General features: G+C 39.5%; 2 protein-coding genes and 1 long non-coding RNA gene across 6 annotated transcripts in view; 1 reads left to right on the forward strand and 2 right to left on the reverse strand.

Moving 5' to 3' along the window:
- LOC135237193 (SLIT-ROBO Rho GTPase-activating protein 3-like) overlaps nucleotides 1–6540 on the reverse strand; it is a 74657-nt gene extending 68117 nt beyond the window's left edge. The window contains 1 exon segment of the mRNA XM_064304036.1: nucleotides 5904–6540. Coding sequence (XP_064160106.1) covers nucleotides 5904–5970 — 67 coding nt within the window. The 5' untranslated portion in view covers nucleotides 5971–6540.
- Nucleotides 6541–11399: 4859 nt separating this feature from the next.
- On the reverse strand, nucleotides 11400–20566 carry LOC135237804 (uncharacterized). Of its 2 annotated transcripts, none has more exons than XR_010324925.1 (4): nucleotides 20439–20566; nucleotides 20296–20351; nucleotides 12891–13038; nucleotides 11400–12088 (listed from the first exon to the last, which is right to left on the reverse strand). It is a non-coding gene; the product is annotated as an uncharacterized LOC135237804 (long non-coding RNA). The 2 variants fall into 2 exon arrangements; XR_010324924.1 differs by having other exon boundaries at nucleotides 11404–12088; nucleotides 12923–13038.
- Nucleotides 20316–26025, forward strand: thumpd3 (THUMP domain containing 3). 3 transcript variants are annotated; one of them, XM_064305280.1, is made up of 10 exons: nucleotides 20316–20687; nucleotides 21056–21351; nucleotides 21867–21944; nucleotides 22212–22670; nucleotides 22832–22962; nucleotides 23328–23397; nucleotides 24160–24275; nucleotides 24391–24498; nucleotides 24799–24922; nucleotides 25376–26025. In XM_064305280.1, exons 2-10 carry the CDS (start codon nucleotides 21127–21129, stop codon nucleotides 25556–25558), a joined length of 1494 nt encoding a protein of 497 aa, XP_064161350.1. In that variant the 5' UTR covers nucleotides 20316–20687; nucleotides 21056–21126; the 3' UTR covers nucleotides 25559–26025. The 3 variants fall into 3 exon arrangements, with proteins under 3 accessions (XP_064161350.1, XP_064161349.1, XP_064161348.1); XM_064305279.1 differs by having other exon boundaries at nucleotides 20316–20652; XM_064305278.1 differs by lacking the exon at nucleotides 20316–20687 and having other exon boundaries at nucleotides 25376–25577; nucleotides 25744–26025.
- Nucleotides 26026–26394: the final 369 nt, after the last annotated feature.

Here is a 26394-nt window from a genome sequence, read left to right on the forward strand (position 1 = left end):
CTTTGCCTCAGGACAGACAAAGTGTAACCTGAGAAATCCTGAGACACAGACTTCAGAGCAGTACAGAGTTAAGTTGTTGCAAGCTTGGCGAAGAGATGAATTGAACCATGTAATCCAGATTTTCATGTAGCTGAAGAGGTTGGCATGGGTAAAGGTCACCTTGCAATTACATTAGCAACACACCGAAAACCAGTATCAAACAGACAGACAGGTGTTTTTATTAAGTACTTTCATTGCACTGCTACACTGCAGCGTACTAATGGAAATTGGAAACAAGGAAGTGAATGGCATAGGATTTAGTCATGTTATGGTAACACCTCAAAGTACATTTTAAAAACAGCTATAAGATCATACAAAATTAATAAAAATAATTTAAAGCTATACCTATATTTTTCATAATGCCTTCATGTATCATTTAGTTATTAACAGCTTTTAACAGTGTGTATACATTTTAACAGTAACAGTTAATTAAATAGTTGAATAGTATTACTAAAAGACCCAGCAGGGATAGTTCTTCATAAAATTATGTTATGGGCACTATTCACAGACTCTATATAGCCTAAATGAATATGTTAACGTATTGAGTATTGATGATCAGCTAAATATCTTAATAGAGTGACTTTATAACCATTTGAAAGGCTGGGAGGTAATTTCCTGCAACTTTGAGTCAGTGGACTGGGAGAGAACATCATCCACTGTATGATAACATTGGGACAGTCTAGGTGGATGACAGACTATTAGCATGAAAGTAGTTCTCCTGGATCTGTGGTGACATTTAGAATCAGAGTTAGTGTAACTGAGGGACAATAACGACCATAACACAGCAGTCTCTGATGAACGTATGCTACTTCCAACAAGCAGAAAAAAGTGAGCAGACCTCAGAATCATTCAATGTTCATGTCCTATAGACCCCAATCCATCACGACTGCCAATGTTAATCTCGCCAGGTATAGCAATCTGGCATTCCGTGGATCTGTCAGCTATGAAGCTGTGATACTTCCTTCCCTTTTCACACAGACATGTGCCAACAGTCACATAAACCAAAACATAAACAAATCACACACACAGGCACACACAAACAAACACACGCACGCACGCACACACTTTCTGTCTCTCTCTGTCTCTCTCTGTCTCTCTCCGTCTCTCTCCGTCTCTCTCCGTCTCTCTCCGTCTCTCCGTCTCTCTCCGTCTCTCTCTGTCTCTCTCTGTCTCTCTGTGAGATGTGTCATTTCAAAACAGAAAGTCATCGCACTGCCTTCACACAGTTCTGAATGTGCCACAGTTATGCAGCCCACTGAACAAAAGACCCGGAGTTTCAATCCCATAATCCCCTCAGCATTGGTGGCTCCACATATATTTTAGCAGCTGAGGGTGAGCAGAAACCAATTCTCCATAAATTAGCATCATTCTCCCTTCCTCCTTGCCTAGGTCCTGGTCTCCTTAGAGAGGGCCATTTTATGAAACGAATGTTCTGTGCCCATGGCATCCCTAAATGCAAAGAGCATAACTGATGGCTGAATGCACAAAAGGGCCTGTAGTCAGCCGAGCAGCACTGCAGCCAGTTGACTGATGTAGGCCATGCTGGCAGAGGAGTGCTAAAGGATCCAAGATGCAATTATAATGAGCTTAGCCATCAGATTTAAAAGTGAGAGCTTAAAAGCTCTTCATACACACTGGGTCTCTGGAGTCAAAGGATGACAGAGAAAATTCTCTCTCTCTCACTCTCACACGATTCTGAGGCCGTTTCGCACATGTCTGTAGCAATTAGGAGGGTGTTAAACACTGCCACTGGTGTTCAGACCCTTTAGGGCTGCTTCACTTCATAGAGCCACCCTTTATCAAGCATGCTGTGCTGTAATCACAAGCCTACAGCGGCTGATCTATGGTCCACAGCTACCCTACTGCTCCTGTTAAAAATCAAGCCCTCCCTCTTCTTCCCATGCCCTTTCCAAGCGAGGCCCCCCCCCACTTATCAGGTGAACACATCTGCTGAGTAAGAGATAGAGGAGCACTGATGTTAGCATACATCAAGCTTTCCTCAATGAGAGAAGATTGCCAGTGGGTTACATTAAAAAAAGACATGTTTCATTATCATCAATTGTTTCTTCCATACTGCTCCAGCTCACTCTCACCATTGAGCAGCAATATTCACTGTGCCCACTGTGTCATGTTGTTTTCAACAACGGCAGGACTCTATTTGTTGTCAGTCACCAGGCAATGAACCCAACCTGTGGTTGTTTGGGTCACATGATTCTGGTACAGCTACTGTATCATTAATAAATGGTCACACGATTCTTGTCTTGAGGCGTGGCATAGATGGGTATACCATAGGGCTCGATGCAAGTGGATGTATTCAATGAGAGATATGGGTTAATTTCCCTATCTAAAAAACAGACAACCGCCTCACATTTAGCAGTGCAAAGAATCACAGCTTCCTCCCATAGTGCCAGCGCTTTTCCAGGCATTTTTTCTCCCTTCACAACCCCCATCGCCTTAACAACCATCTCCATGCCTTTATTATTCATGCTGCCAGCTTACATTATTTACAGTGTTTTTTATAGTTTGCTTTAGGTACGTGCCGATCCCTTCCCACCCATTCTTTCAAAATCATAGAAGTCTTTTTTTCACGTGATCCTGACAGCTTGCCAGTGCTTCTCACAGAAAGAAATTTAAACTGTGATTCTACTGCGATCCTCAGTGGCATGCTCTCCAAACAGAGACCAGAGTGGGGCCATTCAAAAAATACATCAGCAGCTTTGCAGCAAACTACATCAATGTGAATAGAAATTCAGCTGTTAGCAGTACAGAAACTACAATTGTTTGAAACCGGCTGGATTAACAGGACACACTGAAACCACAGCAAGAGGCTGGCACCATTCATCTGGAAGTGGTGGTGCATTTAATTAGGTATTATTCAAACAGCACAAGAAATGAAAACATACTGTACTGGTACACAAATAGCCAATCATACCATGGCTTTGGCTTGAAGGGATATTTTTTAAAAATCATTATTTGACTGGATATTCCTCCAAAAATCACTAACTGCAGGGGTGATGGGGTACCCCTCATGGGCAGAAAGATGAATGGATATGCACTCATTTTTATCCTTGCACTTTTTATCAGTCTGGATGAATAAAGCAGGAAAGAATCTGAAATGCACAGAGGACATTTCTGTCTAGCTCAAACCAAGATCATTACTGAGGTTCTGCTCAGCATGTGCAGCCATTTCTGAATTGCCCACAGTTCACTGGTGTTTATGCAACAAAATGCATTCAGGCTAATACAGACAAAGCTTCCACTGACAGTTCTTTCACAGAACAGTAACAAATACTTGGTGTGGTGAAAATACTCAACTGGGAATGGACTACAAATCCTTCCTGTAATTTTTAACTGTATAATGTCTTCTCATGTTGTGCTTATCTCAGCATGTCTTGTGCAAAATAGAAACTTTAAATGTACTGTGCGAATAACCAGAACTATTATATGCAGCTCAAGTGTTGTGAATAGAATAAGATTACAAATTCTAACCTAATATTAGAACTTCTTCCCATAAAACCATGATTTGTTTATTTATATTAGCTGGTCTAACACAGACTACTCTGGGGGAAAGATCCTTCCTAAATACAAGTCTGTGTCCTTGTGGGTCAATAGGTTTGCTGTCAGTTTAAGGAACCCATAAAGAGCTCAAATATCAACATTTAATGCATGTATTGATCCTTTTTTGTGACCAATTTATTCATTAAATTAATATTTTTATGTAATAAATAACCAAATAGAACATGGGAGATGATAACCCATTTATAATGTGGACTGAGCGATTTGCCATGGTTGCAGTTTCATATATTGGCTTGTATAATACTCTGTTATCTCAGGTGGCATATCCAGTTAAAGTACTAGTTCTCAGTGCAGTGACATGCTCCACACACTGCAAACTGAAAAGATGCAATGATTTCACAAATTGGTATGATTTCGGTCACATCGCTTGGCTGCTTGTACAGGTGGAAATGTACAGAAATGCTCCACAATCGGTTGACCCACACGATTCTGGTATGGACACAGGAGCTATTGCTCAGACATCATAGATAAACTGTTACACCACACTACTTACATTTGAAGCAGGCTAAATGAGCAACTTCCACAAAGCATTGGCAATAGGTGCATTCCACACCACTAGATGGTGACAAGGCGCTAATAAGAGCCACCTATACAGTCACAGTCTCTGAACTAGGTTCATTCCGGCACATTCTTGTATTTATTTCTGCCTGGTATTTCCCTTTCTAAAAACAACGCAGGATACAAGTCAGTTCCCAGACCAGACACAGTCTAGCCTTGTCTCCAGGACTCCACATGGATACCTTTCATGGAGATGACCAACAGGGTCAGGAAGCCCATCTCTCAAAGCGGCCTCCATCTCTAGGGAGATCAGCCATGAAAAAGCACTCCCACTTAGGACAGATGCTCATCTCCACAAGCCCTCAGGGCAAGTGGGACAGCCCTGTGCATTTCAGCCCCAGAGGCTCCTCCCCACCCTGCCAGAGATTGGGCTGTTGTTACAGACCCCATGTTGCCAAACAGACATCACTCAGCTAGACTCTAGAGGCAGAAACACAGGAGCAGTATGGAAAGGTACAGTGCTGTGTTAGTCATGTGGATAACTAAAGAGAAGGTTTATGCCTGTTTCACACAGTGCGTGCCACAAGATCTAATATCATATTAGGTGGAGCACTTCAACTGTAGCCTTCAGCAAGATGCATAACCTCAATTAACTCACCAAATACCCAGCTGTCTAAACGGAAAATAAAATGATCATTAAAGTTCATTATACATTAGTGCATTAATACACGAATCGAAACTATAGTTCTGTCCCCGTAACTGAGTCTGTAAATCGTTCAAAAGAATGAATTGTAACCTACTGTGTATGTTTGCTCTCTGGTAAAGGTGAAAGTTGTGCTGTTTATGGTATACTTGGATTGCCAAGTTTTGTTGCTTTCGCATTGTGCATCTTGTGAACTGACAGTAGTACGTGCCTATTTTACGTTTCATATTTCTGGTTAAGTTCACATTTGACCCGGTTTATACTGGTTTTCTTTAAGGCCGCAACAAAGGGCCGCAGAGCGTAACAATGGTAACAATTGCATGGGCTTGCTCTCGAGGTCCACCCATATGCGCGCAGAGCCTGGCAGACTTTCAGTACAAAAATCTTTCTACCCAGCAACATCGCGTGCTGCAATATTTGGCTCACAGAACTGACACAAAATACTTCAACAATGCAATGACAATGAACAATTCAATAAATATCCCGCAATACGTCAAGTTACACGTTAGGTTACTGTCCCATCTTTAAAAATTAAAATTGCTCGAATAATTATCGCAGACAACACAGACTCTGGCAAGAGTCCCGCACCTCGGCACCACGTTTATATTAATCATAATTACTACTGAACTTACATTGACCCTGGTCTTTTTTGAAGAATATACGGCCGGGCCACCAAATTATCTAAACAAGTTGAGACTATTATCTCAACGCTAGACAGTGCACACATTTAAACTGTTCAGAGAGACTCCAGTAAGGGCTAAGGCCAAGTGGTGCGGCTAACCTACGGGTTGACATGCGATTGTCAGCTACACTCAGCCACAGTCCCTCGATAGCGACACATCTGCATGCCTTCCTAAGAAAGCAATGCACAATCTTGCAAAATAACATCGTGCGTAAATGTTTCGTTGATGATGAAATTATACGCAAAATTAATGTTCCAAAACCGACAGCCCAATTATCAACTAGATACATGGTATGGTGGCTTCCACGTTTAAACATTGCTATATGGAAAACAACCCTTTTTTTCAAAAGAGCATAGCTCATTTCGTGGGAAGCTCAACGCAATGTATGTTTTAACAAAACCAACCTTTCACTTGCGTCTCGTATTCTCCTATGATCTCCTTGTCCTTCTTGAATTTAGTTTGAGATGACATGTTTCCTGAGGTATGAACGGTACGGTCCAGTGAGATGTCTTGGCGTGGTAGAAATCTTCGGCTCGATCAAACGTGGCAGCGTGAAGGGTTTTATTTATTTTTTATCTCTTAGTCTTTTTTGTCCTTCAGGTTCACAGTGCTTAAGATTCAGATTGTCCCGCAAAACACAAACTGCAAATCGTCAATATATGCTTTCGCTACGTAAAATTACGCTTCTCTGTGAAGTAAGCAGTATTGTTTCAACCAAAACTTTGAAGATTCACTTACGCTCACCTGCATAGGTCTATTTAGGCATCTACGTTAGCATGGAGAAGTGCTACAGTAGGGCAACGACGGCTCCTCCTTGTGATAGCATGCCATCCAACGCACGACCTGGGAGAAAAAATCCTTCTGTTTATCCAAGAAAATAGGTGGACTGTAAAAGATTAAGCTTTGTGTGCCGTTCCATTCTTTAGTCTTAAGTTAAATTATGTCCTCATTATGTCCATAATTGAGCAGCTGTGCACGCAGGCAGAAGATGTGCATCATTAGAACAGCTCCGCACACTGAAGAATTTTTTTCCCCTGCAGGATGAAATGAACTGAGGCAGACGTCACATCGGACTCCTCCCACTGTAGGAGCACCCCCCCTTATATTTTATAATTACAGCCTCGTGGCTGTGAATGGGACCAGGCAAGTGTGCATGATCGAAAAATGTTTAAAATTGCAGGAAAATAAATACATTGAAGCACTGAAAAGAAAACACCGTATGCAAGTATTTGTTCGCCTTTGCTAGTGGCAGAAAACATACTTCCCTGCCGTCCCCGAATGCAGCCCAATGTTCCACATCATTATTTTTTCTGAAGGATAGGCTATATTAGTCCCGTCCTGAATGATACAAGAGGTTGAGTTTTCGTCTGGCTTACGAAGCCCACGAATGTGGCCAAACCTGGTGATGACTTTTAATATGACAGAAACAAGTGCAATGCACAGCCTGTCCCTGGTCTACAGGTAGGACCCGTGTGAAAAAGGGCTCCTACCAGCATATCATATTGAAATAAAATTGTTGTTTACCAAAACATTTGAAATTGGAAACACAATAATGTCTCTGTACACAGGGTACCATTGTGGAAAGATTCAATGGTATCTAAGGTATGTGCTGATCTACTGTATGTATCAAGTTCATTCATTATGCAGTCACCTAGTGAAAATCAGTCTGTTACAACACAGTAGAAGAAAGCTTGTTGCTGCCATCACAAATGCATTAGTGTACCATTATGAGCTGATGTAAAGAGGAGCTCCTTGAGCAGCACTCTCATTGGCCAAAGCCATATGGCAGGGAACTGGTCTACAGAACCTGTTATTCAACCCGTAACTCAAAATTACACTGTGTTCTGTAAGTTGAAACCCCTCAGGGAGAAATATAAAAAACAATGAGTATGCCTATTTTCTCTCCCAATGCCTCCTTCTACCTTTCAGCTTTGTTGCTGTGCTTGAGATAGCAGTGCATCAAGCAAACAAAAACGATTCACCCTTAATAATGCCCCCCCCAGTCAAAATGTAAGTAGATGAACAGGGAGACATTTCCTTTCAGTGGCACTCTTGGAGAAGTGTGGCATAAACTGTCCCAAACAATTCACCCACAGTCTTCAATAAAATGAGGCTCTGAAGAGATTGTCAAAGGTCAGTCAGGAGGGGTGAAATTGCCCCCCTGGCCACCCCCACCCCTGACACACACACACCATTACAGCCACCAATATCCACCACACAGAAGGCAATAGAAAGGCCTGAGTGACTAGAACTGGCTATTGTGCTTTGCAGTGAATTTCCACACGCCACTCACAGAACCTGTCAGTTAGCTCACCTTGACTCCAGGGGCATTTTGCAAAGTCAGGTGATGCCTCGGATGTCAGAAATACTAACTGACAAACATCTGAAATGAAACATGGTAAATGTTCTCAATACTGTGTGTTACCATAGTTACCCCCCACCCCCCGCAACCCTAACCACCCCAACCCTCCCATCGCCATATCCCCCAGCCACACTAACACACATTACTTCCATTGCAGTGGACCCCATCAGCATTCAAAGCCAGATGGGGTGTTTTCTCAGATATGCTACCCCGGGTGAGAGAGAATGCCTCTGTGTTCATTCAACTCACCCCCCACACAATAATGAGTTCAGACATGTAGTGGTCAGAGAAACACTTGAAATGCATATACAAGGCTGTGGACGACCATGTTAGTTTGATATGCACGTGTGGGTGCCTTGGGGAGAGTGGGGTGAACAGACTTGTGCTAATTGGATTCTGTTCTGCCTCACACATGTGGCGTGACCAGTCTTGCAGGGGCTTATCTTGATGCATGGAGTAGCTACTATGTGGGCTGTCTGTCAGGGTCACAGTGTTGAGACTGAGGCCCAGGTTAAATCTGAGTACAGAGGGCCAAGTTCTCACCATCCAAAATCATTTTAGCTCACTGTTATACTCTTGTTGATCAGTAATAAATATTTTTTTTGTATTTGTTCCCATAAGCTTATGATGTTGTCTAGGTATTGAAAAAAAATATATATCTGCAGATGCTCAAAGTTAGGAACAAAGCACATGATGATAATATTAGGTATTATGAGAACAGTAATATGATGATGATGATGCAGATTACAGCAACCGCTTGTACTCAGATTATAACTGGAAACATATTCACTGTGAGTTGAATTTGTGGCTGTGAGGTCTTGTGACTCTTTTTTCTTTTGTTTATTTATGAATTGTTTTGTTTTTCCTCCTTTTGCTTTTTTGTTTCCTTTGCATGCCCACCATTCACTGTGGGTTTCCACCGTCCAACTTGGCAAGCTTCAGTAGCATTGACGGCGTTCCCATGGAATGGCGTCAATAAAGGAGCGCTCACAGAAATTACTCCCAGCGCTTGCCTGGTCCTTCTGCTTTCAAAGAAACAATAAAACTAACAGCATAACGTGCGAAAGATCCCCAGATGGTTCATTCTGATTTGGGGAATTACACCTCGGCACAGACTGTGAATTTTGATTGCTTGAAAGTTTTAGCACCAGATTTTTTCAGAAATGTGTCAGCACAAAACAATCAGTGTTACAGGCATAAAATTCATCTATCACTTTACTCACTAGAAATACATTTGTGGGATGCTTCCTTTCCAATGCTTTCTATCAGGGGTAAATATATTCAGTAGACAAAAATAAAGTTTCCATAGGTAAAAAAAAGCAAAACATTTTGGGGAATGTACAGTGATGGGGATTGCAATCTTAAATGATTTGCATTTTGTCCCAAAACAATTTTTATACAATAATATGATATGAGCGGCATGAGTATTCTTGCATCAAACTGGCCTCCAGTATAACAAGCCTAAAAGCAGTTTTCAATGCAAAATGGCACCTGTAAGCACGAGTCACATGTGTTGTCATTAAAAGCACCATTTAGGGTCCCACCGCAGGCAATTCAAGTAGCTTAAACCTGATGACTTGCCCCTGACAACTCCTATCAGCAGGTTGTGAAGGGTTGTGGTGTAACTTGCCTGAGGGTGACTCGATGCCAGCTATCGCACACTGTCATGTGATATTCAGGCTGGAAGGGAAACTTTACTGTGACCCGCACGAAAATTTAGCCCCGATTAACTGTGTCTGAAATTTGGGAGGTACATAATTACAGTTTGCTGCTTTATGTTTTTGTTGCTGTGGCCACTAATTACTTTTCAGCCAAGGGTTTTGCCGCATATTATTTGTTTGGGATTTCTAAGGCTTTTTCTGTATGCAGTTCATTGATGGGACCCACCGAACCCAGTAACACGAGAGATTTGCACTTTTCACAGTCCCATAAACTATAGTTGTTGTCACACATGCACACATGTTGTTGTCTCAGTCCTCATTTTTTTATGGAAATTTATAAGACCATTGTATTTTCATTCTGTAGCACACCCAAGTTATCCTAGCAGTTTGTAACATTCTCATAAACATTTGCTCGACTTTTTAGGTGTGAAATGTTTTACGAAAGCGGTCCTTAGCATTACATTAAAATGAGAAAAGATCGCACATTACCCTCAAGAGAATTATCTGTCTGTTGTGCAGATGACAGCAAGTTGCATCGCTCTGTGCCGCTCACATTGCAATTGTGCTAATCTGGGCAAATCTGTACGTGCATGCCTCTTTCCTGGAGATAATGCACACAGGAGTAGGCCAAACAGCTGTCTCCCAGCATTCTGCTGTCTCAGGATATTTTCTGGATGATGAAGCCTTGCCCAGGAGGAAATTACAGCTGGGTTCACGAGAGAACACCCTCTGAAATTCTAAATGGTTTATGACAGATTGTGGGTCCTGCGGTTGTATTTGATTTTTACCTCTTTGCTGACCCGCACATGTCAATGACTTCTGTAACTTCATGTCCCCCTGTGGTGATGCTAGCCATTTTGTAAGTGTTACATATTTTCAGCTTTTTTTCTCATTCTTTTTTAAGTCATAAGGGAGGAAAGTATGATAAAAACCCTTTGAGTCACTTGTTCAATGAGAGTTCTGTGGGAGATTTTTTTGCATATGTACAAAGTTTCTTCCTAACGGTCATTATGTTAATTGGAGCAAATGTCATCACTGTGCATTCTTGTGAAATGAGACAACTGGGTGCCTATAAAGTAGCCGCAGTTAATTTCACCTGCGATGGTGGTCAGCTGGGCATGGGGCCCAGAGGATCCAGCCAAGGCCTCTAGGTGGCCCTTTGCGATACTCGGAAGGATTTCTGCCTTTTGTCTTGCAACAAAAAAGTCAGCAGAAGCCCCACCGCCTCCTTTCTCTGCTCATTGCTAGGCATCTCAGGGAGAAAGAATCCTGGGAAACTATGACTTCACTGTTTCTGAGGCACAAAGATCCATTGTCCAGGGCCCCTCACTATTTCATTCGAAAGGGCCTACTGGAGCTGCTGCTGGCCTCCACCAATGCTGGGACTCTGGGCAAAAGACAATGTCAGGCCCAGGGATTCTGTCTGCGCCACTGCGGCAAAAGGAATCTGAATAGCGCTGAGAAAGGATGGCTGGCTCAATAGAGGGGGATTTGGTATCTTAAAAATTTCTTCATTGCATAAATGAGGCCAAACTTGTTAGAATGGGAAAAAAAAAGAAAGGCATATTTCTTTTCCTATTCTCAATTATCTATCATTATTTAGACATGAAAACCACTGTCTATAGGGATTACTTTCTTTCTAGAACTATCTGTCAGTTAGTTTTATTGGCATAGTGGTTAATTTGTAACTATAGTTTTGATTCTTTCTCTTTGATTTAAATTATTCTGCATTATTTATCATAACATACATTTACCAAATTATGTATCACTTCAATTGTGGCATATGCAACAAATGAACAAAATTAAAAACAACAATTATGTTAAAATAAGCATTAAAAATGGCAACCATATTTTAAAAAGATGACAGAATAGGTACTGTTCATCCTCTAGTGGTACAATACTGGTATTGCAAGAGCTTCACACCCATTCACACAGTCTGTTAGTCAGTCAGTGAGAACAGAGGACTTTGTAGGAGTTACCTCTTCCACTTTCAAACAAAAACCTAATCAACAGTAACACTACAAGGGCCATGTTTTAAGAGACAGTAAAGAACTAAACTGACTGACAGTCTAAGTCTTTTCACACTATGAGCTCTGTAGTACTTGTGGGATTGCTGTGAGATTAACCATCCATGAGCTCTCCTTTGTTTTGTCGTCACTGAACATTATATCAGTATAGACTGTCATGTTTCAAATAATCATAGAAAATATCTCAAGCTCCTTAAATCTACAATAATGATAATGCCCATTTGTGAATGTTTCCTAATGAGCAGACTGCAGTATGTAAAGAGACTGTAAAAAAAAAAAAAGCACGGCACATATTTTCAGAATATGCTTTTTAAAAGGAGCAATTTTCAATAGTTACCTCAAGTCAAATGGCCGGTGTTGACAGTAAGATGACACATTTTAATGAAACGGTCTTTTTTGTGTCCCATTGCAACTTCTCTCCATTCATTATGCAGCGTCTTTGATGTGAGAACAGATGCTAATCCCAAACAATCTTGACATTTTGGAAATGCCATTCCATTGAAATAAGTCATACTGTATAGGGCATTCATGTCCAAGCCCTTGGAAAGAGAAAAAGTAAAGAGCAGGATTGACAGATATCCTAGAGCAGAACTAGACAAGTTAGTATTATATCATCGTATCATCACAAAGAGTATATATAAAACTGATAAAATGCTGTTGTCCTCATATATAGTAACAACAAATGTAAAAATATGTAAACTGAGCATTTTAGCAAAGCAATATTAAGTAGCTGTTAAGTAATACTGTATATATTTTTTTTCCATTTTGTTACCAAACAGAAACAAACACACACACACACACACCCACCCATTTATAATATAGTCATCTCAATAGTCAATACCAAACTTATCTGCCCACAAGCTTTGCAGAAATCCTAAATATTTCCTCCATAAACGTGGCCTCCTTATTTCTTTTGCAGTTCACATCTGGAATTCAGCTATACTGTATGTATCATTCCCTATTCCTGCACTGCTGTAAGGGTATTCGGGAACTGACTCAATGTTTTCATTTATTCAATTAGGCCAAAGGGTTTAGGGTAGCATGCAGCCCTGGAGTCTTACTTTAGGGTTTGGGTCCCCCTCTGATGGAAGAGAACACCTAGCACTAGTGCATTGATAATGTTCTGATTGATAAAGACTGCTGCGGTTAGAAGTGCTCACTCATACAATATATATATATATATATATATATATATGGAGTATAGACTGAATATATATATATTCTGTTTTTCCTCAAATGAGATCCTGAATTTGAGGTTCCTGAATTAAATCTTGCATCCTTTGTGAGTAATGTTGTGCTCAAAAGACAAACTGAAGAAGCAGATTCTCCATGGACAATCACCTCCGTGCTTTGAAAAAGAGTAAATCCCTCACCGGGAGATTTCTTTCATTCTATGCTATCCCTTTGAGAGGCCTCTCATGTCCATGAATGTGGCCTCCTTGAAGAACATCCTCTCTAGCAGTCCCACCATCTCAGGCTGGTGCCAAGGCTGCAGCAAGAAATGGAGAGGGGAGCGATAAAGAAGAACCAGCAAAGAGTTTCTTTATCCTGCGCTCAAAGCCACACTCATCTCTGATGATCAGTGGATATGGCAGCAGAGATGGCGTCTTGTGGAGTTTAATTGTGCTAATGGGCTGACCTCAGGAGCTTAAGTGACCGCAGCACAAGGGGAAAGTGTCACTCTGTCATCTGAGGGGTGACCCCTGGCTGACCCCTTCGCACGGTGATATTGACAAATTAGGATAATGACATTGTTTTCCACGGTGTAGCTGAACAGGGTCTTTGGTTGCACAGGCCCTCCATATGTTTGCACCAGTCAGTCATATTCATTTTTTGGCCTTCAAGGGAAACTAACCAACATATTTATGGCAGTGTGTCCGTTGCTCTTAAAACTGGTATTTCAGTTTGACTTGCATTTTTATTAGTGTGACTAAAGTTTGCATGATGCCCTGTGCTGTCTAAATTAAGAGGTGCAACTTCTTGGGTTTTGAGGGCACCTTAAGTTGTGTAACTAGTAGATATAAAAAGGCTTTTGTACCTGAAGCGATCACATTTTCAAGCTAAAAAGAGCTTACTGTGCATCATGTCCTCCAGCATTTTTATCCTTATGGAAAAGCATTCGTTTTATGTCATGTTTTATTTTTATATTTGTATTGTCCTGTGTTGTAATGTTACTTTTTAACTGTGGGTTGTCTGCAATATCTGACTATAACACAAATTTACCTTTGGGAACAATAATGTCTACCTTCAAATACAATTGTAAAAAATATTACAATGAATTGCCAACCTTAGCTCATTGAAATATTTACAAATTATATTTATTAGGATGTCTATGAGACAGTTTCCTTCCAGAAGGTAATTAACTGGAGCAGAAATAACCACAGTGTTTGCCACCTGCAGAGTGTGAGAAACTAACACAGTCTGTGGCACCAAGAACCTGCAAGCTCCACACTTCTGACTAATCCATATTCCTGACAGATTGCAACCGTACACAGTGTCTTTATCTCAGAGACTAATTTTCTGTACACTGAATTTTACATTTTCCCCCCTCACTTACACCATAGATGAGGCTAATAAGTCATTGCTGTAGTATACATAAGCATTCAGATTCCTCAGCTTTTAAATGTGAGCCCTTGTTTCATTCATTACAGACCCTAAAGATAAATATATCCCCCAGAATGAGGCAGGAAACAGCATTCTTCTCACATTAGAGAGGGAGAGAAAGAGACAGCGAAAGCTCTTTCAACACCCTTCTTTACAAATCAAACAGTGCCAGAAGATTGAGTCGCATTTATGCAAGTACAAGTGGATCTTTGGAGATAGATGGACAGTTTTCTGAAGCTTTGAAGTATCTCTTGTAAATGGCAAGGCTCTATTTCTCCTCCCTTGTGAGATAATCTGTACTCAAAGTGTGCTATGTTTAACTGAGCTGGAATAAATGTTGGTTTGCCTTCACTCAGTGGCTAGCCATAGTTTGCTATAGGGGACAATTGTCTTGAAACTAAAGTCTAAGCAAAACTAAAAGTTATTGTGATCACCACGGCACAAGGACACATTCAAAACTAGCAATGTGTTTTAGAGGGTCGACAACTTAGTATAGTGTTTGACTTTTAGTACTAGATAGGGCCTTCCACTGAACACATTGTAAGGGTCTGAATTGCTTTATATGTTATATGTTTCAGTAATCAGTAACAAAAAAAGGGTGTTTGCTAAATCAGGAAGATACCTTCATCCCAAAAACAAAAATCTTATCTTGTATGAATTTGAAAATGAGCAAAACCAGAAACACTAAACAAATTTTACAAGACAAATCAATGTTTTCAATACCAAACAGAATTTGTGATCTTAAGACTTATATATACTGTTTAGTGACAGTATATATCAGTGACTAAAAACTAAAAACAAATTCATTCTTCCACCACCCAACAATCAGTGACTTACTTGCTATTCCCAATGGCCTTTTACACTTACTTTATTATTTGTCAAAAACAGCTGCCTATTGTGTGACAGTCAGAGGCAAAATAGATGCCCCTTGTCCCATAAAACAAAAGTTTTTGTTTTGTTTTGTTTTTGCCAGGCAGTGTGGAATATACAGCCCTCACAGCCACCCTGCCAATGAGAGCTAACATTCACTGACAAGCTTCCCTCAGTTTCCTCTAATTACAAATATTACATGAGCGATAATAGAGAGGCTGCTCTCCACAAAGAACTGAGTCAAATAAATGACATTTCCTTCTTTAAGAAATGGGGTGAAAATGGGAGTGTATGTGCAGTCTGGCAGCTGGAGTGGGGTTTTTAAGCAGGGGAAAGCCATGTGTGGCCTGGCTTACAGGCACCCTCTTCAGCCCCCTTTCCAGCTGGGAGCAACAAACAAGCCCATCTGGATCACAGAACCCAGGTCATGTGACACAGCCAGACTTGTTGTTATTGTTCTTTTTTCCAGTTTCAACTCTTTCATTTTCCAACTGCAAGTTCTCATCATCTCAAAGCCAAAGATTGCGCAAGTCAAGAGAAAGAAAAAAAAACGTTTGCTCCGAATAACATTAACAGTTTTTTTTTGTCAAGCCTTGAAAAACCCTTTTTTTTCATGTTTTGGAGTTGAGGAAAGGGGGCTTTTAAGACCTTTACCAATCAGCTGGCCCTGCTGGTTGGTATAGCAGGGGTGTGGGTGGTTTGTTTTGGAAGGTCATGATGCTGCTGGCTGCCTACTTTATTTTTCCACTCCTACTTTTGAGGCAAAATTGATTGTATATCAGCTAACAAGGCAAAACAAATACACCATTAAAATAGTGAATCTGGGGCTGGCACCAAGAGACACTAAATTTCTCAACAGCTTTCACTGAACTGATAAAAGGTGTCCATTGCCTGCAGTAGAACACTGATGGAATATTGTTGATATATTTAAAAATTATTTTCTACATTACCAGAAAAAAGTTAACCGCAGTGATATACTGTATATGTCTCACATTAGATATACCAAAATCCCTCTTTCCATTACAACAGTAATTTGCTTTTAAATTTCTTCCTATGAGATACAGCCTTATGGAAAAAAACACTTTTAAATATAACAGAATCAATTTGAAACAGTAACACACTATACTGCAAAGGTGAATTTATAGCCGAATTGGCTTAGGTAATATTTGTAATAGGAGAGGGGTTGAATACTAATGCAATTTAGAATCTTGCAATCTTCTTTTTTATGATGTCACATATTTACAGAATACCAAGTGATTTTCCGGTGTATTATGCTGCACAGCACAAATGGCTGTCCCCGTAAGAAAGTTGTGCTTTGGCTGTCATTCAGAACACCTTGGCACAGCACTAACTGGGTTAATGCTTGATCATTTTCAGGGCCATATGCTGTTGTTCGTTGATGGATCTGTCCTACTGGCACTCATGTATAGGTCAAGCAGAAGCTCTTTATTGCACAGGAGGAGATGACCAGAGAAAGTCAATGGAGGCCAATCAGGATGTCGTGAATCAACAGGCCAACAATATTTAATTCATTCACTATTTTTTGAGAGAGTGGGTGGATGGGAGATCTGAGGATAGCTTTGTGCTTTTGTACAGCGTAAAATGATAAATGAACTGAATTCCTGAATGTATAAGTCACCTGAATAATCTGCTGGTGTTATGCCACTTCATGATAAATTTACTTGATATTGTAATTCCAATTGGCTAGTTCACACTTTTAATGATAAAGTTGCATAACAATTTTTAAATCAGTATAAATTTATAATTTGCAGAAAAGCTATCTGACAAAAAAGTCAGGCTTGCAGCAAGCCAGTTATCTGTAGCATACCATGTCTGAGAGTATACAGTGTAGTGCAGTTTGTGCAGGTCTTGGCTGGGCTCACAGATGCCATCATGTACAACCTCTATGGCTGAAGTTTTATTTTTAGAATTAATGTACATATTTGCTCAAGGGACTCCTTTTGAAATAGTTTTGAAACATTTTCCAACATACATGAATGTGTAAGTATAATTGACCATTTCATGAGACCAGTTTCAATTTAAATATCAGATTGTAGAACCAATTGCTCTAGAAATATTTAAAGCATTGTTAGCTCAGAGACAGCATATGAACAGGTGATACATTCTTGCTGAGGCAGTAATGATAAATTGAGGCACATCTCCAACCTTTAAAAATATGTTGCTGGATAGTTGAATGGTCCTAAAGGGGCACTGAATTAAGTAAATTAATTAACAGTTATATAATAATAATAATAATAAGAAGAAGAATTTAAAAATGTGTAAACAGCATGTGGACAGGACTGCAGGCAGGAGATAAGGGAGGGTAAGGATGGGCTAGTATGTATCACGAATCTCTCCTCTGAGTCCATTAAATGTCTTGATTGGCCCACACAGCACAAGGTAACTCCACCCATTGCACAAATATATTTCTTATGATATATGTCACAATGAAACAACATACATCAACATTTCATACATTACCACCAGACATTGTGAAAATTCTTAGTATTTAATTATCTCCATCTGAGTAAAGGTATCCTTATTTAACAGAGATCCTTTATCTAATCCCTCAAGTGCAATTTTTTATCAAATAAAGTTTTCTTTGATTTCCCATTTAAGGTAAAAAGTGTTGGTGTCTGCTGTAACTGGGATTTAAGATTTAAGGGAAGAAAATAATGTCCTGGAATAGAACTGACTATCACACCATCACCAGCTGCCTACTGTCTGCATGCAGATGAAACGGACTTGGATTTCCTTTGCATCTTCTTATGAGTGAGAACCAGTACCCTCCAAAGTTCCACACAATTTCTCTTTTAAAATAAATCTATTCTGGCTCACAATGAATGGATTCTAACACAAACACGTATTTGTATTAGAAACTGCAAAGAACTCTGCATGTGAAAAAAAGCAATAAATCAAGGCCTTCTGAGATTAATAACTTCCCATCCAGGCAACATTTCAAATAAATTATACTATGCCAATTCAAAAGGGTCCCTGCAAACTAGGAACTCTGCCACAATTTGAATGACGCCATTGATTTCCTGTTCAGAAGGCACTGCATGTTTTTTATGCTTAAAATGTTCTGCAGTGTGAGTTACTGTAAAATATTTGGTTTCTTATTTAGGTATTACTAGTCTGATTTTAAAGTTCATCACCTTTGCCAAATAGTCACTAGCAACATGGAAAAGATATTATTTGAGAACTGAAATACACATTTTCAGAGAATGAGAGTAAACAACAAATCTTGTTTTACTAGCAGCAATAGCAGAAATGTGGCAAAGCCACATTGTTTTTGTATAGTTGCCGTCCTCTACAAATATTGTTGCGGTTATTGCAATATTGCAGTGCTTGTGGGCTTCTAGAAATGAAGCCCATTTCTTGTGGTTATCTTCTTTCTTTGGAGAAGAAAAAAGTGCATTGGTTTTTCTGCATCTAGAAAAGTGCATTGGTTTTTCTGCATCTTTGGCATTTCCAACTTAGCTTGCCTACACTGATGTGGCATGAGCATCAATTACATTTTACAAGTAGAAAGGATTACATTGGTTTTAGCGTTTTAGTGACATACATTGTACCCAGCTAATCCTGCCCACTGAAAACCCAGTTTATTTATTTATTTATCAAAATAATATTTAATAATAATATTTCCAAATATTTCTGGGCCATTTCTGAAAGCAAAAAGTATTAAAACTACACATCAGTAAATAATTAACAGATTTTAATTTCCTGGACCATTAAGAATCACATGACTATGATTTAAGAGACATTTTGAAATGCAGTTAATTGTTGTAATTTGCAGATGCAGAGAAAGTCATTCAAACATTAATCTCTTCAAAATCAGTGCAAAGCTCTCTACCCGTGCCTAAATGGCAACAAAAAACTTTCCTTCAGTTGTTGAAAAATTCCACTGCAAGACTTTTAACGAGACCAGAAACGGGGACATGTGCTAATATAATCTTGGCCTCATTACACTGACAGTTACGTTTAGAATAGATTTACGATTCTATGAATAGTTTTGATAATATTGTGTGGCCAAGGTCCTCAGTACTTTTGTATGAAATCTCAGGTTCTCAAATAAAGGTGTTTTTGTCCCCAAGGGCCATTTAAAAACTAAATGTGATCAAGAAATCTATTTGCTGGCATCTTTACATTTGAATTCACTATCAGTGAAACTTAAAACTGCACTAAAACTCTCTACTTCAAAGTAGGATTTGACTGAAAAGGCAGACAGAACTTTAATATAAGCTGTAGCTATGCATCATTATAATGTGTAATGTTCATTGTTCGCTGTATTTTTCTTAGACATTCCTTTAAACCATGCAATCATCAAAATGAAAAAGTCTGATCACATCCCCTAGAAAAATTGAGGGGAAAAACAGGAAATAAAGCACATATTTGATGTACCAGAATCTTCAGATACAAAATCAAGACCACAAACTAATACATTCCAAAAGATATTAAATCATCGTACTGTACATGTTGCTAATTCATACCTTCTTGTTTGCCAAAGTCGTTTAAAAACAGATATCTTTCTTGTGACCTTTTTTTAACCTTTATTTTACCCAGGGTAGGTTCACTGAGCATGGATGCTCTTTTGCAGGAACGCCCCGCTTCACACTCATACACATTCACACCTGGGAGCTGCCCAGTACAACCACAATTCTCTATTGTTGGCCACTGAGCAGCTCCACTGGAGGGAGAGAACATTTTTTAGCCACTTAAATCAGGGGATGATTAGGTGGCAAGTTTTTGCTGCTGAAATAAATAAATAAATAAATAAATAAATAAGCGATGTAGGGAATGTCATATTTGTCTATAGTTCGTAATTCCAGATCAGTGTTTAACGAGATTTTATGGTATTCTTAAGGCGGTTGTTGCAATCGTCCATTGCTGTTCTTCCAATGTATATTGTCTAGCCTTGCACCAAGTCCTGTTTTATTAATGTTTCTGACAAAACATCTGCATAACAATTAGATACACCTGAATACAGTGTATTATCACGATAGAAAGCTCATGACCCGCAGCTAAAATCATAAATGAATGAAGGCTTACACAAATTATGCATGATCCACACGCCCTCCACCGTTCATTCAACGACAGTGCAATTCTTAACTGTCTACGCGTTATCGTATTCTGAAAAATGCGGTATTCTTCGTAGGTATTTTCCTATTTTAGTTGAAATGTCGTCTCCCATTCTTATGTGAATTTTGTAGAATTTTTATATTAGTTTTGGAGAGCGCATGCAAATTGTAGGTCATTGAAAATCTTAACTTACCGCAGCACAGTCAAGTCAACTAGGGTGACCTAGCTAGTTTCAGCTGCAAGCTGGCACTGTGAAAAATTGTGGTGTTATATCGTCAGCTATATCTTCAATATAATATTTGATTTCAAATGGGTATAATTAATAAGCAAACTTACACGTTTTAATGATATTAGAGGTAAAGGTAACGTGTAGCCAATTTAGCTATGAGCTAACCCGGAAATGCTTTGTTTTCCACATGGTGTTATGGGGAAGCAACGTGCGCTTGTTGGGAGCTAGCGACCGTATGTGACCGCAGCAGCAGCATTGCTAGGTAGTTTACATTCGGATTAGACCCAAATATCTAGCCCATGTCAGCAAGTGGAGTTACATGTGGGTAATTTAAACTGCCACATTTGGACTTGAAGGTAAGAAAGAATCAAGCGGGTTGCATCGCTAACCAGCTGGCTAACTAGTTAGAATTTACTGTAGCAGGACCTGTGTGATTCAGTTTCACCCACTTCGATTAGAGAATGGTAACGTTGCTTTAGGCAACTAGCAATCAAAGTATAAATTCTTTATGTATGTATAGAGTCGTATTTTTACCAGTGATAACTAACCAAAGCTAACTATTTTTGTAGCTTGCTGACGTTAACTATAAACTAGAAAAATGCCTCTTTCAACTGTTAGTTTTAACCACTGAAATAGCGTTAGCTGTCACTATTATTTATGATCCCATCAAAAGATAAGTAGTCTGTCATATAACACTCTTTATGCATTTTCTCCTCTTGCATAGGCAATCAGTTATTGGGAAATAATATACCAATTTTACTGGGGGAAAGAGGTACACCGAACAATCCGACAGCTATGTCAACTATACAAAATGAACCCCAGCGCCACGAAGGTGCAGAGGAAGGAACTACTGCAGAACAACTTTCAGACGCCTTTACTGTCACTGTTGGAGCAACAGTTCCTACAGGGTTTGAACATACTGCTGCAGAGGAAGTCAATGAAAAAATAGGAGCTGATGTAAGAATTAGCAAGGACCGTGGAAGGATATACTTCGAAATAACTACAGAAGACCTGCCCCGGGTAAGAAACGTCTAGATAATCTATTGGCATCTATTTGTGGTAGTTGTTTTGTGGCCACATGTCCTGCCCAATCTCAGTTACCCTTTCTGTTTAGTATCTTATTCTGTCTCTCTTATTGCAAGGATTAAGACTTTGACATAGGCATGTACTTTGATTTAAAAGCTTTACACACCCTTTGGACCTCCCTTCTGTTGACAGATTTGTTGTGTAAGACTTACAGTTACAAATTTCAGAAATTGGCAAATTTTTGTAAAAATGACGTGCTGCTAAAAATGACTACATGATTACTAATATTATGTAAAGTTTTTAGAAAGGAGTGTTGACTGTTTTTTATTTTATTTGATATTGCTAAACTGTTCACTGTCATGTGTTTGTTTGTGTCACTGTTATTTATTGGTTCCTAAGATACATATCCGTTTGCTTTTTTCACTTGTTTCACTGAATCACTTTTTAATAAGTTTCACTGCTACAAGAATAGTCTTAGTACAGGCTGAACCATTCTCTGTTTTTTGTAGGTACATCATCTGAAGTCAGTTGACAACTTATTTGTGGTGGTGGAACAATACAGCGACTATCAGTTTAAAGACACAAAGGTCTGTTTTTATCTTATACTTTAGAAATTGGCTATGTAAAGATACATTTTCACAATATTATATATCCATAATATCATAAGATAAACTGATTCTGAAAATCATATGTTCATTGTATATGTCATGTTCAGTTATTCTTCATGCCATTTTGCAAATTGTTGTTGAAATACAATTAGCAGTAATGTTGTTTGTTATGATATTGCTGTTGACAATAATAATGATACTAATCATCATCGCCATCCTCATCATCATTTTCATCATATTATGCAGGAGGAAACATTGGAGGACTTCCAGAAGCTTGCTTCCAAGCTCTCCTGGACAAACCCCCTTGAAGTGTGGAGAGTAAACAACGCCGTGAAAAAGAAGAGGTGGCGCCGTAAAGGGTTAAATGGCCCCAAGGGAAAGGCCGGTGGGGACAGTGGCAAAGACGAGGTAGAAACGGTCACCACGGAAACGGAGGGCCTCAGGCTGGAATCTGGAACGCCAGCAGGTGGCAGCGTGGAGCCTGAGGGTGACGGTGCCCTGAATAACGGGGCCCCAGGCGAATTGGACAAGGATGCGGAGGAGCAGGAGGAAGGGGCCGCAGACCCACTGCTCAAGTTCAGAGTGACTTGCAATAGGGCAGGGGACAAGCACAACTTCACCTCTAACGAAGCAGCGAGGGACTTTGGGGGAGCCGTGCAAGACTTCTTCCTATGGAAGCCAGATATGACCAAGTTTGACATCGAGGTAAAGGCTATGTTGACAAGCTAATTGTGTCTTTTGTTGTGACATGCAGCAGGTCAAAGGCTGCTGTCACATGATTAATTTGAGAGAGAGAGTAGTAAAAGGTCTTCCTTTGCTCAAACACGGGTTTGCTTCAAGGTAGTTTTTCCCTCCATGTAATCCAGGTGCTCTTGAACATCCACAATAGCGAGGTGGTGATCGGCATTGCACTGACGGAGGAGAGTCTCCACAGGAGGAACATCACACACTTTGGACCCACCACCCTGCGCTCCACCCTGGCCTATGGCATGCTCAGGTCACATACCACACCTGGAGAATCCCGCCCACAGCACACCATCTCTCACAGATGAGCTGACTTATCACACTAAGACGAGCTTTCATTTGCTGTTTTTACAAAAATATTGTAAACACCTGGTATGGGCCGACAGTGTGGTTGTTGCAGCTGTCACTAATTATTTTAAACAGGCAATCTTTGGTTATGAAGTCATACAACACTGAGTTTGAAGACTGTTCTGTCTAGTTTACATATATTTTAGGTTCCATCAGCAAATCAGTGCTGTTTAATGATTTTTAGTGTCTTTGAGTGCACATGAATTACAAAATCCAATGTTTTACATGTCATCGTCATTTATCCTGTAATTAATATTATATTCAATACAGACTTTGCAAGCCTCAGGTTTCTGATGTTGTAATTGACCCGATGTGTGGCACTGGAGCTATACCATTAGAGGTAAGTTTTTTGCCATGCTCAGATCATTTTTTAACAGACCTTTCTCTTAAAGTTGGGGCTTTGAATCACAAACAACAATGTGCTTCACCTGAAGTACTCTAGTAGTAATAATCAGCGAGGTGAATAGATACAATGTAAACAGTGCAGATAAATTGAGGCTAAGAAAACACCTACTTCGGGATGAATAACAAAACAAACTTTTATTTGTGCAAAGATTTAGAGTAAACTGATATAACTTTCTTTTGTGTTATATTAGAAAGAATTAAAAACCTGTTTTTAGTGTACAGGGAGCTCCATAATGTTGGGGGAAAAGTCGTATTTTCTCTTGATTTTGCTTGTACTCTGGATTTGGAATCAAACAACTCACCTGTGTTTCAAGTGTAGATTCTCTGCTTTTATTTAATGGTATTTTTACACACTTTAGGTTCTCCATGTAATTTTTATAAATACCACCCCCCCCCCCATTTCAGAGCACCATAATGTTTGGGACATATTAATGTTATGTTACTGAAAGTAGTAATGTTTATTACTTTGTCTGGATACTGAGAGCTGTCTTATAACTCCACTAAGGAAGCAATTGAACACACTTGAATAATCAGAAACACCTGTGAAGCCATTTGTCCCTAATTGTGCCCTGAAATGGGGGGAGGGGGGATTATGTATAAAAAGTTCTGTGATTTCTCTCTTCCAGTTAGTAGCCAGTGGTCATTACTGTAAAAGGATCTCATTAGTGTAAACCGATCTTTTCGGTGTCTCTACCAGGGAGCCATGGAATGGGAGCACTCCTTCTACCTGGCAGGAGACAACAATGACATGGCAGTGAGTCGCACAGTCAATAACATTGGCCATGTCCACAAGAAGAGACAAGACAAGGGCAGGTGAGACCGTAACACCATCTCATAATTCAAAACGATATGTATATGGTTTGTTTTGAAATGTTTACCCAGACGTCTGGTGATCAGTTTCTTAAGAGGTTTTTACCTGTGAATCCAGCACAGCCTGGGGTCTGCCCATAGACACAGTGCAGTGGGACTTGTGCCATTTACCCATGAGGACCAACTCTGTGGATATTATTGTCACGGATATGCCCTTTGGAAAGAGGTACTGTAACATGTCACCCTCACGGAAATTGTTTTTTTTCTGCAGAATTGCTTGTGCACGTCAACTAGATTACATAACATTGGTGTATATATACTATTGCACCATTCTGCGTGGCATGGAATGGAAGAAATTAGTTTAGCCTGTTCTTGTGATTGAAGATATCTGCATCAAGAGATCTTACGTACTCTTGCCATATATGTTACGAAAATGTAGAATTAATTTCAGTTCAAATCTAGGATAAGACATTATGCACTATGCTCTGCTTTTCATTTTTTAAAAGCGTTTGTCCGTTTTCTGTAGGATGGGATCAAGGAAGAAGAACTGGGATCTGTACCCTTCTTGTTTGAGGGAGATGGGCCGTGTTTGCAGACCTGGAACAGGAAAGGCTGTGTTGTTGACTCAGGATAAGAAATGCTTTGCCAAGGTAAGAGGAAATGTTCCCGGTTAGCCTACAGTACCTTGGATTGATTGATTGATTGATTGATTGATTGACTGAATGTATTTGATCAGTGAAATATAAGAGGAAGTTCAAGTAGGAACATCATCAAATTAAAAACTATCAAGAATAACACGAGAGAGAGCTAAAAAGTATATTTCCATTGTGGCTTCACAGTAATTAACGGCAGTAAACTCTGGTGAAGGCACTGGGCTTGCCTGGTTCAAGTCTTCGGTTGTGTTGCATTTCATGTTGGTTTGGCTTGAAAACAATGTGAATTTTTTGTTATTGGCTCCTTTAAAGCTTACACATGATTTCCTGTTTTTCAACCGGAACACAGATTCAGATTTCAGATTTTGTTACCTTAGAGTTTGCAACATTGTTCACATAGTAATGCTTTTGTATACAGGTGTTTTTAAATGGGATTTTTGTTTTGTGTAGGCTGTGTCAAAGATGGGGGGACTTTGGCGGAAGTCCCTCACTGTGTGGGTAAATATAGGGGGGCTGCATGCAGGTGTGTACCTCCTCAAAAGAACCGCAGCTGTTTTTGGGACGACCCCCGAAGACGTCAGGGAGCCACAAGGAGCCAGTGAGACAGCAAGGGACACAAAGAGGGATGAATAGAAAAATTCAAGCCTCTCTGGTGTGCAACATTTTAACTATATTACCTCTGAGTTTTAAGACATTTGCGTTTTCATGAGTGTTGTAGAAGTAGAAGAGCTAACCCCGGAAGTTCAGATGCATTTCCTCAAAGAGTTTCACAAGACACACCATTTATTTATTTATTTTTATTTTTTTTCTGTTTGCAGGCATATGTCGTAATGGAAAGAACAGACTTATTGCTATCTTCAATGAATCCCATTTAAGTTAGGATTACCAGAGATAGTTCTTATTATGTAATAATTGTTATTTTGGTGTGTTTGGATTGTATGTTGCACTGGTTAAACTAAAGAAGTGTGAACTGTACATTTAAGAAGTTTTGAATTGAAGTTGTTGGCAAGAATTTCAGGGCCTAGACATAGTTAACCCTGCATTTACCTAATTGAATGTTTAATAAATATAGCTTTATTAAATGATTTATTCATACAGAATTTATCTTTTATTTTTGTTTCCTTAAAACCAGTGAATTCAGTTAAATTTATAAATTCAGTTTAATAGTAGTCAACTACACTTCATGGATGAAAGGTTTAATTTGGGGTATATCTCTTGAATTCAGTTCTGAAGTAAATTATGTGTCTCCGAGTAAGTTGTGGGGTGGAGTGGAATCAAAATGTACAGCATATCCTCAAGGCGAGTTTAACTTAAGTTTTTTTTGTTTGTTTGTTTTTTGTGACTAAGTTTTTATTTTATGAGAAAAGGGGGGTTACAGATACAAAAATAAGGTCCTGCTATAGTAATGGCAATATTATAGTAATTCAATTTAATCGAGATAGAGGACAATAACTAAACGTAGCCTATTT

This window comes from Anguilla rostrata, chromosome 13 (genome assembly GCF_018555375.3).
Source record: "Anguilla rostrata isolate EN2019 chromosome 13, ASM1855537v3, whole genome shotgun sequence".
Classification (NCBI taxonomy): domain Eukaryota; kingdom Metazoa; phylum Chordata; class Actinopteri; order Anguilliformes; family Anguillidae; genus Anguilla; species Anguilla rostrata.

Coding starts and splice junctions, on each gene's coding strand:
- thumpd3 (XM_064305279.1), top strand. CDS start 20,631: ATGTCAGCAAGTGGAGTTACAT. Junction 21,352..21,866: donor CTACAGAAGACCTGCCCCGG/GTAAGAAACGTC, acceptor TGTTTTTTGTAG/GTACATCATCTGAAGTCAGT. Junction 24,276..24,390: donor AAGAGACAAGACAAGGGCAG/GTGAGACCGTAA, acceptor CTGTGAATCCAG/CACAGCCTGGGGTCTGCCCA.